This window comes from Mesoplodon densirostris, chromosome 3 (assembly GCF_025265405.1).
Source record: "Mesoplodon densirostris isolate mMesDen1 chromosome 3, mMesDen1 primary haplotype, whole genome shotgun sequence".
NCBI lineage: Eukaryota > Metazoa > Chordata > Mammalia > Artiodactyla > Ziphiidae > Mesoplodon > Mesoplodon densirostris.
In genome coordinates, this window is record NC_082663.1 from 63,377,501 (window position 1) to 63,391,966 (window position 14,466).

At 36.1% G+C, this 14,466-nt stretch overlaps 1 protein-coding gene across 1 annotated transcript in view; it reads right to left on the reverse strand.

Annotated features, from left to right (window-relative positions):
* The window catches only part of AP3B1 (adaptor related protein complex 3 subunit beta 1), a 281,724-nt gene that overhangs the window by 64,156 nt on the left and 203,102 nt on the right, over positions 1–14,466 (reverse strand). The window contains exon 22 of the mRNA XM_060093077.1: positions 12,006–12,112. Within this exon, the coding sequence (XP_059949060.1) occupies positions 12,006–12,112 (107 nt within the window). The remainder of the gene's footprint in view (positions 1–12,005; positions 12,113–14,466) is intronic.

Consider the following 14,466-nt stretch of genomic DNA (forward strand, 5'->3'; position numbering starts at 1 on the left):
TTAACAATACAGTCCTTTAAACTGACATCAGTGGGAATGGATTCTACAATATAATAATGAAGCTGGAAAACAGTAAAGATTAATCTCATCCATTTAATACACTTTTGATGAGCACCTATTATGTATCAAGCACTGGAAACAGAAAGGCCACTAAAAAGGCCCTGTCCTATCTTCCAGGGACCCAGAGTCTAAGTTTTATTAGATTAATATATTTCTAATATAAAAGATAAGGCACCTTTCCCCTGCGCTAATGCTGATGTTTACTAAAGTCACTTGCCGTCTCCCACTTTATTCCCCATAGACTTCTTTTTTTTTTTTCTTTTTGCGGTATGCGGGCCTCTCACTGTCGTGGCCTCTCCCGTTGCGGAGCACAGGCTCCGGACGCGCAGGCCCAGCGGCCATGGCTCACGGGCCCAGCCGCTCCGCAGCATATGGGATCCTCCCAGATCGGGGCATGAACCCGTATCCCCTGCATCGGCAGGCGGACTCTCAACCACTGCGCCACCAGGGAGGCCCCCCATAGACTTCTAAAGAGCTAGAACTGAGGGACCTTAGAAACAATCTATTACAGTCTTCTAATTTCACAGATGACAACCTGAACAGAACTCAAATTTTTATGTACTAGTTTATATTTACAAGATAACTTTGGCAGGGCACATGTTCAGTGAAGCATGAATGCCAAAACCTTCAGAAATAAATGAGTTTCCAAAATTATGTATTTTAAAAAACTTACTCTGAAAATTTTCAAGTGTACACGAAAGCACAGAGAATAATATAAAGAAAAACTAGGTGCTCATCACTAAGTTTCAAAAAGTTATCAACATTTGTCCAATCCTGTTCAATCTAATCTTTTGCTCTACTTCTGAATTACTTAAAGGAAACTCGAGATATGATCTAATTTCATCAGTAAATAGTTTGGTTTGTATATCTAACAGATAAAGATGTGTCAAGAAAACTTACAATACTATTACCATACCTAAAAGAAAAAAAATTCCCCCAATTTAATTGAAAATACAGTATTCACATTTCCTTGACTATCATATATATGTCTTTGCAGAGTTTGTTTGCTTCAATCAGGATTCAAACAAGACACACACATTACAATTGGTTGGTATCTCTCTTAACCTAAATTATGCATGTTAAAGAAGAACTTACTGAAAAAAAATTTTTTTTTTTTTAGCAGAAGTGTATAGTAGATCTGCAGTAATAATTTAGCATTTGGGGGAGATATTTATATATTCAGTAATGTGGAACAGCTGCAAATGTAGAGAAATAACCCTTTATTAATAGGCCTATAAAAGCTGTCTGTAATTACATTCCTGAATGATTTGAATAACAGTGTGCCTGATATATTTTAAGATAAGTGACTTTTACTTTTCTTTGATATTAGGGCCATATACTGTACTTATCTATATTTTTACTCCATGTTGTCCTCTCTCTGGCAATAAATTAATTTCTTAGTGTTAGTTTGGCATGTGCCCTAAAGCTAAATTCATTTTCTTTTCCTTTGCAGAGAAACAAAGTTTTTCTAAGTATTACAATAATATTTTTCATGTTTAGGCCAGGCTCCTCATGTTAAAAGGTTAAATACTAATAAGTAATACTTAATAGAATGGAAAATCAATTTTCCATACCATGCCTTGTCCTATGTTCAGAAAAATTTTGGCAAGCCTTTTAAAGAGGAACAGAGGTAACAGAAGTTAACTTGACTGATGTATGAATAAATAATAATTAATACATGATTGGCCAATGCACATTTTAATCTAAGATATCTTAAAGCTTAAAAACAGTATTTTTCACTGCAAATATCACAATTCAACACAAGCAACAAAATTTGCAACATGGCAGTTGATAGTAACACAACGTTCAATCAACTTCGAATGTGGAAAATAAAATTGCCAGAAAAGATTAAATCCTCTTTAAACAAATGGTATTTTAAAACCTCTTATTTCCTATTGTAGTAATATAATTATAATAAATGAAAGCTAAAAACCATAATCTTAGGAAAGAATTCTCAAGTGAACTGCCTCAGCTCTGAAGAGGGAACCCACAGCAAGGGACAGGAACTATTCACCATAAAATAGAAGGAAGAGAAAAAGAAAGGCCCAGGCCTTCTTTACCAACACCTCTATAATCCTTCCATTTCTTACAAATTTATACACATATTTTCTTTTTTTTGATGGTGACCTTTTTTTTCTTGCCATAATAATTACTAGTTAATTAATAACTACAATTATCATCTGATACAGTGGATTTTTTTTTTTTTTTTCTTTTTGCGGTATGTGGGCCTCTCACTGTTGTGGCCTCTCCTGTTGCGGAGCACAGGCTCCGGATGCGCAGGCCCAGCGGCCATGGCTCACGGGCCCAGCCGCTCCGCGGCATATGGGATCCTCCCAGACCGGGGCACGAACCCGTATCCCCTGCATCGGCAGGCGGACTCTTAACCACTGCGCCACCAGGGAGGCCCCTACAGTGGATTTTTCATTGTGGAGAATTCGTTTCTTAGACTGGCATATATTTGCTTAAGCCAAATAAAAAATATTTTTACAATAAAAAAGCCTGCAATTAAAAATGAATAACAATGTCTTTTTAAAAAGTAGCTCCTTTTAATAATCTAGGAAAGAGAGAGATGATAATGGTCTGTTACTAACTATGAGACCTCTGAAGTAGCACAGAAATAAAAAGATGAAGCAGTAGTATGGCATACCTTAAAGATTAATTTAAAAATTAAAGCAACTCGTACCCAGAAAAGAACTGAAGAATAAGATGGGACATGGCTGGGCGATGGAAGCACAAAATACTGTCAAACTTTAATTAAAAAATGTTTTCAATTTAAGCAGACCCAGGCCAGTGACTTTTCATTATTTTTAACACAGTTCCATGACTACTGACATTTTCATCAGAACAAATAAAGGATTTTTCCCAAATTTAAAATGACAAAATTATTTTTAATTTTAACTTATAATTTCTTCCTCCTCTAAAGTCAAGGAAATTTGATCTTAGCTGGACTTGTCTCTTAGCCTGAGGCTTAAATACACCTTAAGTTTTTAAAGTGTAAAAATATATATATATATTTAAAAATATATAGTTCTTCCACCATATTAGAAAACAATCTTTATCACAGACATATTATCATTTGTTTTGGGAATGAGACTACACATTCAAGAAATGTCTGATACATGACTTAGTAAAACACTTGTATTCAACAAAAACTCTCTCAAAGCAATCTGTCCTTGTAGACAAACTAGAAGAAAGCTGGCACTCTGGCAGTAGAAGACAAGCAGACTGGAAAACAAAACTAAAATGCCCTAGCCTAGATCAATTTTAAAAAAGAGAAAGACCTACCTAAAAGTCCACTTCGGAGAAATGGAAATCAAATTCGATTACAACTGTCCATCACTATGATGTGCAATTATCCTAATAATTCCAAATGCTGGTAAGTTTCAAACTGAGAAAATCAGGTTCTGCATCATGAATCATGGTTTGTTTTTCTTCATATTGTTTTAAAACTGACAAAGTAACCTCTGTGCCAAAAGCAGGTCTGATAGGTACTCTTGATTTTCCAATTAATTTCCTATAATACAAACTGGGTCATGATCTCATTCCTAATCATGGATAGTTGTAACTTCAGTAGTTGCCAATCTTTATCAATAGCAAAAGTTATAAGCCTACTTTCCAGCTATTTTTCTATAATCCTTAAAGAAGCTTCATAGAACTAATCAGATGGTGAAATTGGCTTGTGTATAAAAAAATGCCTCTACCTTGCCTCACTCTGCCTGCCTAAGGGCATTACATATGGGTTTCCTTCTTCTTACCTTCAGCCTGTAAATCCTTGAAGGGGCTGAGGGGCCTTAGTTAAGTGGCTTTTTGGTCTTACTGACAGTGTCATCTTTTCGCTGGTCACAGGAAAATTCCATGCTGGCTACCCATAATAACATGCACAGACCTCAGTTTAATGCTGCTGTTGCTACCGTCTTTACTGTGACATTGTGAGGCTTTATTTCTTCATTAAGTGATGGAGTGATGCTCCACAGCGCCAATTCAAGGAAAGCAGAAGGTGAACAGCATGTACTCAAAATTATCCTTTTACTTCTTGTTAGAGGAAAAGTAGTTCAGATATCTAAATTCTAAACTGTGTTCAATGTCAAAAGTTAACTCCTGCTAGATCTTAAGCTACTATTGTATAGAGGGACTGTGGAGTTTAGCCAATATAAAATAATAGTGTTTATGTAAGAAGTCAGAGAAATAATGACAACTTGTATCTACAGAAATACCCAAAGGGCAAAACTATGTTACAAAATGAAAGTACTTAGTATACTGTAGTTACACACTTTTGAATCAATTTTTCTTTTTTCTTTTGTTCTTACTCACCTGGAAACTCCCTGAGGGCAGGAACCTAGCCCATCTTGTACACAACTATATCTTTGGCACCTCCTCATATTCTGGCCTGAATAAACACTTGTTGAATGAATAAAACACTTAATTGGCATATGTGTAGTAAAGAATCTGGTCTCACTTAAAGAGAGATCTGGACTTTGTTCTGGCTCTTGAGAAGTAAACTCTAAAGCCTTGGAATCTCCTGAGTAATGGGAGTGCTTTTATTATTCATGGTGGGCCCCTAGGGGACTATACTTGATAGTTTATGCCAACAGTGATTCCTAGGGGGCCCCTAGATAGCTTTGCTAAGCAGGTAACTCAAGATGGAAGCTGGCCACACCAGAAAGACCCACCGTATGATTAGAGCGTTGGGGCTCTGGGCCCCTGATATCAGCCTGACCTGGAGGGGAGGGTGGGAGGGTGAGTTCAACCATGAGGCAACAATTCAGTCAACAGTGCCTATTTAGTAAAGCCTCAATAAAAACTCTAAGCTTGGTGAGCTTCCCTGGTTGGCAGTACTCCTGTATATACAACCAACTTTGATTGACGCAAGGAGGGTAACCCCGAAGCTTTGAGTTTGAAACCCAACCAGAATCTCCTCCATCCGTCTCTTCCTTTGGTTGATTCTAATTTGTGCCCTACTGCGATAATAAAACTGTAATCCTACGTATAGTGCTTTCCTGAGTTCTGTGATTGATCTAGTGAATTATCATACTTGAGGGTGGTTCTAGGAAACCCTTAAACTTGCAGTTGGCCTCAGTAGTCTTGGACAGATTTATCAGTCTGGAGGACTCTGCCCTAATATCAAGTTTGGCTACCTCCAAGTAGCATAGTGTATTAAATTGGGGTTTCCTTTTTGCAACTCTGGTGTCTCTTTCATGGACTGTTCTTGGGATTACTTGTTACTCCTCAATATATTACCACTGTACTCTATAAAGACTGCTTTTCTTAATGAACCTTCCTGCAGCCTCCTAAGTTAAATTCCACTTAGGGACTGTGATCCATGAGGATCAAATTGGTTATACTATGGCAGCTAAGTCAGTGCTTCCTCACGAATGTACCACAGACGGGTTAGAGGTATGCTGTGCTACTGCCTCTGCCATTAACCTCAGAAAAGTCAGGTGGCACCTGTGGTGACTGGAGCTCCTGGGGTGGGTGCCTTCCATCTCCTGCAGCATCTCGGTTTACCCCAGAGCACACTACAGGTATTACCACTTTTCTATATGTACCAAGACATGAAAAAGAAATCATTACTATAATTTTCTCATGACAGTATGTCACCAACATACTTCTCCAGCATCAGACTTGGTTATTCCAACCTATATGTGCTATACTTTAGTCACATTAAACAACTGTTTCTCCAGTACTCCAACATTTCTAATAATAGAGGTGAACAATTTATTCTTATTTCACATTTACTTTTATATGCATATTTTCTCCCTCCCTTTCTTTTCTCATCCTCTCCAGAAGGCTAATATTCTGAGGATTGCTATTTCTGAGTTCCTGGGGTTTGATATGTAACAATTTAGAAACTCTTAGCCTAACAATAATCTAGTAAAAAAAATCCACTAGTAATTCATTAAAAATTCATTTTGTTCACTGAAACACTATAGCAAGAACTAAAATGTTTATTTCTGGCCATCTCTAGGCCAATTGCCAATTAGTCTCATGGAAGACTGAAATAAATATTGTGTTTATACGTCACCTGTATCATACAGTTTGAAAAAATAAGGCCTTTCCTTACAATGATTATAATATTTACTAGAAATTATGCTTTAAAAATCTCTGTGTTCTGAATATACAATTCAAAGGGTAAAAACGAATAGTGAAATTTTTCATTTGAAAAATATTTAGTGTGAAAAAGGAACTGTTTTATGGATTCCTCTGTAAATATTTTGGTAATTTCAAAAAATAAAACCTACCCATATTGTACCAAACACATAAAGAAAATAAACTTAATAACTCACTGAAATAAATAAAAATCATCTATGAAACAAAAGTCGTAACATAAGCTAAAAAATGTTTCATCTATTTATTTTCATGAACGTTCAAATCATCCTGGCATAACTAATTTCACTGCTTCAAAATTCCATAGATTCACAGAATATTAGAGTTAAAAGGAAACATGGAGCTCTACCTTGCCATCATTTTAGAGTTGAGAAAACCAAATGACTTGCTCAATATAATTAGTAGTATTGATTCAGAAAGACAGACATTAAACATTAGATGTCAATAAAAAGGAATCCTACTCATTCATATACATGCTTACCCTGTCTATTAAAAAATGGCTGCTTTTTGGATAAAATATATATTACACCTTGACTAGAGAAACTCTGGAAAATATTGAAAAATATAAAGAAGAATATAAATCATCCATAATCTCATCACTCAGAAAACCTCTGTTAACAGTATAACACATTTCCTTCTATTCTTTCATTTTCCTTACATTTTAAAAACACAGTGTGAGTATACAATTTTATAAAATTGAGATAAAATAAATAATATTTTGGATTCTGTTTCGCCACTTAATTTTATACCACATTTCCCCACCTCATTCAAAGATTTAATAAAAACATCTTAAAGATTATACAACATTCTTTAGTTTGACTCTGCCATACTTGATGTAACCATCATTCTCCTATCACTAGACACTGTGGTTATAAACAACTATGCACATAAATCTTTGTATTTCTAATTATTTCCTTAGAAGAAAAATCTAGACGTGAGATTACTGGGTCAAACAGTATGTATATTTTGATGACTCTATATATAGATGGCCAAATTGCCATCCAGAATGACGTCCTAATTTAGACTGTCATCAGTGGAGCAGTGTATATAATGCCTGTTTCATTGCATCCCTCACCAACAATGGACAACGGTTTTTATAATTTTTGCCAATGTCACAGGCAAACTGGTTCTTTAAATTTGCATTTGTTCATTACCACTACTGAATATTTTCATGTACCTGTTATCTATATTTCCTCTTTTACGAGTGTTGTATATTTTATCCACTGAAAAAAAGTCTTATTGAAGTATAATATACATACAGAAAAATAAACATGTTAAGGGTGAAGCTCAAAGATTTTTTTCATAAACTGAATATACCCATGTACCAGCATCTAGATCAAAATCAGAACATTATCAGCACACCAGAAGTTCCTCTGTGATCCTTTTCAATCATTAACTCTCCTGAAGGTCATCACTATTCTGACATCTAATACCATAACTTAATTTTGCCTGTTCTGTATTTCTGCTTATTTTTACAGTAATAACTTTACTTTAAAAAGTTAATTAGTATTTAGTTTAAAACACTTAAACATTATAGAAAAGTACAAAAAGTACAAAAAAGAAAGCAACAAATCATCCAAAAATCCTATCACCAAAAAATACTGTTAACCATGGTTAATATCTCTGTAAGTATGGATGAATAGACAGGTGCACAGAGAAACAAATTATCCTGTAGAATGGGATACTTTACTTTAATTGAAAAAAAGCTAAAATAAATCTCAAAAAAACCCTACAAAACTTCAGATAAATGTTCTCTGAGAATATACAAACTATTAAGAGCTTTGAGGCTCATTAAAAAACAAAAACAAAAGTTGTTTCAATTTTGCATATTACTGATTAATTTCCTACTATGAAAAATGAAATGATTAACATGCATCCTTTCCTCTCCTCAGCTATACTAGTAGTTTTGGTTTCTTATACTATTTTATCATTTACCCTTAAGTCTGTGACCATAATTCCCATTGATACTGACTCTCTTATTTTGACTCATCCTTTAACTGGTAAAGCAGTATCCCCAACTCCCTTTTTTTCTTTAAAGAAGGACTGACAGTTATTTTCCTGTTTGAGAATATCTATGTGTACCCTTTACAGAGAAAAATAACACAATTTTCTTGAGTCATACTTTCTTTCCTTTTCAAAGCTGTAATAATAATGTAATAAAAAATAATATCAGGAAATACTTAGTGTTTAACATGTATCAGGTACTGTTATAAGCATTTCATATATGTTGACTCATTTAATGCTAACAACAATTCTGTGAGATAGGTAGCATTATTATTTTTATTTTACAGATGAAAAAATCCGAGGCACCAAAAAGTAAAATGACCCACCCAAGGTCTCTCATTTTGTAAAGTGGCAGAGCTCTGATTTGAACACAGGCTGTCTGGCTCAAGAGCCTGTGCTTTTAATTGCTATATTAAACTGCTTTGCAGTTGGCACATGACTGGGGGAAGGGACAGTAAAGGATGCTACCAGCTTTAATGGGTGAAAGCCAGGGATGCTAGATGCTCTGCAATGAACAGGGCAAATTCATCCAATAAAAATTATACCACGTTCCTCACAACTTTCAAACGTCTGGTTGGACATTCATGAGGTGAAAACCTGTTCACCTGGTCCTAGAACACTTTTCATACCAGTACAAAGTAGTTTTTTTGGGGGGTGGGGTGGGTCATTGCAAGGTTTTAATGTACTCAATGTTCCAGGAATAACTACCAGAAAAACTGTTTGATGTTTTGGAAAATTATGTTATACCACGACCCATGGTATTTGAGTTGCTAATAATACACCTCTATCAATTTGCATTTATAGCCACCAGCGTCATTTAACTACTTCACTACATTTATAATGTAGTCATGGTCAAGCATTTATATATCAATGTACTATTTATTATAAATTACTTTTATTTCTTCTTTCTATTGAATTAGGGCAACATGTTGATTTTTAAATTGTGGATGTACTCATCTTTGGATCCTAAATTTCATTTTAGGATCCAAAAGACCCCTATATTTGTTGAGGTCCCCTACCATTATTGGGGGTTTTAATTTTTGAGGACTTTTCTTTATATCCTCTGATGTCTTTAGTCTACTTCTTTCTAAATTTGTACACATAATGAGAAAACTTACAATTTGGCTGATTCGTCTTTTTAAAGTTATCATTTTGAGAGGTGGAGGTGAGATCAGGAGTCATGACATTCTGCACCAGAATATTCAATTTATCTCTACAGGTTCTCCTTTTCAAAGTTCCACTTTTTTCTTTGTTTAAAGTTCTAACTGTTCCCTTATTTGACTGTTGCTGGTGAAGTTCTGGTTGCCATTCTTATTACTACTACTTGTTTGATCATTTTGTTAGCTTTTGGGGATGAATGTTGTGATTCTCTTCACTTGGCAGTTCTTTTTTAATAAATTTATTTATTTATTTTTGTTTATTTATTTTTGGCTGCATTGGGTCTTCGCTGCTGCGTGCAGGCTTTCTCTAGTTGTGGCGAGCAGGGGCTACTCTTCGTTGTGGTGCGTGGGCTTCTCATTGAGGTGGCTTGTCTTGCTGCGGAGCATGGGCTCTAGGCGCACAGGCTTCAGTAGTTATGGCATGTGGGCTCAGTAGTTGTGGCTCATGGGCTCTAGAGCACAGGCTCAGTAGTTGTGGCGCACAGGCTTAGTTGCTCCGCGGCATGTGGGATCTTCCCGGACCAGGGCTCGAACCCATGTCGCCTGCATTGGCAGGCAGATTCTTAACCACTGTGCCACCAGGGAAGTCCCTGGCAGTTCTTTTTTTGCATACTCTTTGGATAGAGTGCTTTTCTTTTCCTTTGAAGAGACCATCCCAATAAATGTTTTCTTTAGGATAAACAGGTGAATCCTTCAATTACTGTGATGAATGAAAACTTACTACAAGCTTTTCTAATCTCAACTGTATTCTTCTTATAGCTAATAAACTATAAGAGTCTACTCAGGGTCCATTATCACATATCATATCACTTCCAAAAATATTAGCTAATGTTTATTGAGTGATGACAACGTGCCAGTCACTGTTAAGAGCTTCACATTTATTATCTCATTAATCTCGCAAGAATCCTGTGAGGTAGATATTATATTCATAGGAAACTGAGGTGCAGAAAAGTTACTTACCGATTTGCCCAAGGTCACAAAGCTAGTAAGTGGCAAAGCAGGGATCTGCATCCTGGTCATCTGATATCAAACCCAAGTTATTCAGACCTTATTGTCTCCCAAGTTTTTAGAGGCCTCCTTTCCCCTCAAAGACTAACTACACTTCACTATAGATTTTTTTTTTGCGGTACGCGGGCCTCCCACTGCTGCGGCCCCTCCCATTGCGGAGCACAGGTTCCGGACGCGCAGGCCCAGCAGCCATGGCTCACGGGCCCAGCCACTCCACGGCATGCAGGATCCCCCGGGACCGGGGCCCGAACCCGCGTCCCCTGCATCGGCAGGCGGACTCCCAACCACTGCGCCACCAGGGAAGCCCCACTATAGATTTTTTGATTACCACTTTCTCTTTACAGCCTACTACAAATGCTCAATAAATATTTATTACTTAAATAAATGAAAGACTTAACTGTTTTCCCCCATCTCTTCCAATGTGTCTTTTCCTTTTAGCAACAAGAAGGACAAACTAAAATCCCAAATACTGTTCATACTCATCTCTGAGCAGTCAAGAGATAATCACATTCTACAATTGAAAAACATTATAAGCTTAAGAGTTTTTGCCTATACTTCTAACTGAGCTGACCAAAGTTGAAGAGAAATGCACGTAGCTCTTTTGAGTATTTCGTTGCACAGCCCTGATATCACATTTGCTTTGAAGGGGGAATTTTTTGTAACACTGTGCAAGAATTAGGTACTTTTCTTTCTTACCTCTGGCAGAAGCAGCTCTATGCTCCCAGGCAGCTCAGATCACCAATCATGTACCCTGCAATGCCCTACCAGTCCTGGGAAGCACTGATACACCAGATCTATTCAAGCTACCTGTGTGCCCATCAGAACTTATTGTTCTATCTCTTAGTTTGTCAGATTTCCGACATCAAATTAATAGGAGGTCAAGCATATCGAAAGATTATGCATCTTAGGCAAATGCTTGATTTAGAGTGAAAGGTTAGTGGATATATCATGCTAACACAAAAAAGATTATTATTACAGTTTCAGATACGATGACAGGCTGATGGTTTTGGCATTATTTTGAGATAGGCAAACCTCTTGACTCATTCCAAGTCATACCCCATAAATAACATTAAAGAATTTTTTTAGAGACACCAAGGCATGTAAATAAATGTATAAAGATAATGTAAAGAGAAATACAATATTGAATTTTTAAATGAAAACAGTCAGGTATTTTTAGTAGCCTATGATAAAAGAACAGTGTTGTAGGAATAGAATGATTATGGGAATGAAAGTCTGTTAATGTAGACAATTTTTATGGCAGAATCTATGTATATAAACTAATTCATTGTGGAAAAGAACCCTTGTATGTTAGAGATATATAACAGTACCAGAGAAAAGTGTACACATGATAAGTAAATGTGGATAACAAGGAGAAGTAAATTGAAATGATAATGGTTTGGATAGAGCACATTAAAGGATATATGTGTAACTGATTCACTTCGCTGTACACCTGAAACTAACACAACATTTAAATGAACTAACTCTAATAAAAATTTTTTTAAAAAGATTAAAAGATGTTCACAAAATTAAAAGGCCAGATTTGAAACAGACTTGTTAGAGGAAGAACTGTTGGAGACTAAGAATCTACTTCAATTATTTGCATTTTAATAAAAAAGATGCAATGGCATCACTTGAAAACTGAGCTAATGTATTTTGAAAATTACTTACACTGATGACTGATGAAGAAGCTGACAAGTTTAAACCTTCAAGATCAGCTATCAAGCTTGGAGAAAGAGCTGAGGTGGGAAGTGCAACTGGAGTGGACACTGGGTTAACTATAAGAAAAGGCTTAAATTAGCAAATGTGCATGAAAATTTAATTCATATTACTAAAAGCAACATTTTTATTTTGCTAGTAAATCTAATTAAATTACTTTGATTAATAAATCTATGACAATTCTATTTAACATCTTGATTTAGTCAAGTTATTATCAAGTCATGGCAGTTAGTCTTAGCTTTCAAAACATAATGGCAAATCCTATAACAAAATAAGAATATAAATATCTTGAGTAATAGTTTTTGAAAATTTTTATCACCTAACATTATCACTAACATTAATCACCCAGTAACTTCACTAAAAGAGGAAGGTAAAGAAACATTTTTTCAGACTAATGTAAAAATAACTATAGCATTCAAGAGAGTTCTCCAGTTGAGTTATAAGTTTTAAAAGGGTGCTTATTGAATCCTTTCTCTATTTTATTCTCCACTATAATAATTACAAGGGGCCCAGACTACCTAATTCCCTTCTAATTATACTTTGTCAGCAAAAGCTATGTGCTAGATAGAAATGTTTGATTCTAAAAAAAATTAGAAAATCTTTTGTAAATGCAAATCTGATCACGTTACTCCCTTGCTTAAGACTCTTCAAAGGCTCACAACTGCCTACAAGATAAAAGTCCAACTCCTTAATTAAATGCGCAAGGTCCTCTATGATCTAGCTCAGCACTGTCCAATAGAACTTTCTGTGATGATGGAAATGTCCTGTGGCTGTATGACCAACATGATGGCCACTAGCGCACATACCGAATGTGCTCTTGAAATGTGGTTAGTATGACCAAAGAACTGCACTTAAAGTTTTAATTAATTTAAATAGCTACATGCGGCCAGTGGCCACCATACTGGGCAGGTCTAGCCAATTTCATCTCCAATTTCATCAGCCACTCCTATGTTCTAGTTCTACCAAATAAGAGTTCCCAAGATCTTGTTTCATGTCTTTGAACCTTGTATATCGTATTCTCTCTGCCTAGAAGGTACGTCTTTGCCTTGCTCACCTTGCAACCTCTACCCAGTAAGATACCACTTAGAGGGAAAGCACAGCCTGACTCACTTAAGCACAGCTTATATGTGCCTCATTTGTTCCACAGACATACTTGGACACACTTCTACAACCATACTTCTCTTGTAATACAAATTTGTGTCTTTCATTTCTACTGGTCTGTGTGAGCAGACTTTGACACATTAATTTTTAGTGCTTAGTAATTGCTCAACTGTTTGTTGAATGAAATAAAATTCAAATGTAGAAAAAGTTTTAGCTTCCAACAAGTTCTCATGCTAAAACAATACTATAAAGGAAGTAATGTTTACTTCACATGACATCACTTTTCAAAGCAGCTTTTTCTCACTTTAGTCTCACAATATCTTATAAGCTAGGCAGAACAAATGTTAATTCATAAAGTTAGCAATAAATATTTCTTGAACAAGAGAGCAAGGGAGAGACAAAGAAGTTCAAGACACAGTACTTGTCTTCAAGTGACTTAAAACCTAACTGAGAAAAAAAGATACTCATGCTTGAAGAAAAAAAAAATACAGTCCATAAGTGATACTGCCAAAAGAAGAAAAATTTCAAAGGAAATCGTAAATAAAACCTCAACATACACAATAAAAAAAGCAGAGTGGAGACTGGGTGGAGGAGGGAGTGGAGCCATTGGTTGGTTGCTCCCTTGCACTCCTAAAGGAGTGTGCCCTTAGTGTGAAGCACTGCTACAAATGCCCAGGTCTCCTTAGACATATGTTGAAAACCACTAACAATTAGCAAGTGCCATAGGGAATCGGAAAGAAAAAAAGAATCAATGGGGATAGGGTGGTAAGAGAAGGCTTGGTGAGTAGGAGGGAATGAAGCCCAGTTTTTAAGTAAGGGTAGCATTCAAATAAGAGGAAAGGAAGAAGCTGGTTACTTACTGAAGCTGGTTAGTTACTGAATGAGATCATGTAAACAAAGGCTGAGAGGTGGGAAATTGTAAAGCTAAGGGGGTTGGATTTATCCTATACACCAAGAAGAACTGTTAAAAATCTACCAAGAGGAGGAATGATATGACATATGGTACTGCAGGATGATTAGTCAGAGGCCAGTGTAAGAGACAGGCCGAAGAACTGGAAAGAGCACTCGGGCTGGCAGTGAGGAGGAATTTACAATAGTTTAGGCATGATGTGACAAGGACTGAAGTAAGATAATGGCGGTGAGCAGGCAGAAAGGGCATTTATATAAAGACATTGTAAAGTGAGGCACAGGAAGATTAAGACTTGCAAGATCATAAAACAAGTGAACGGCAGAACCACTATAGGACTAGAGATTGGTTCTTCTAATTGAATCAAAATGTGTTGCCTTTCCATTCAACATGTAACTTTTCTGG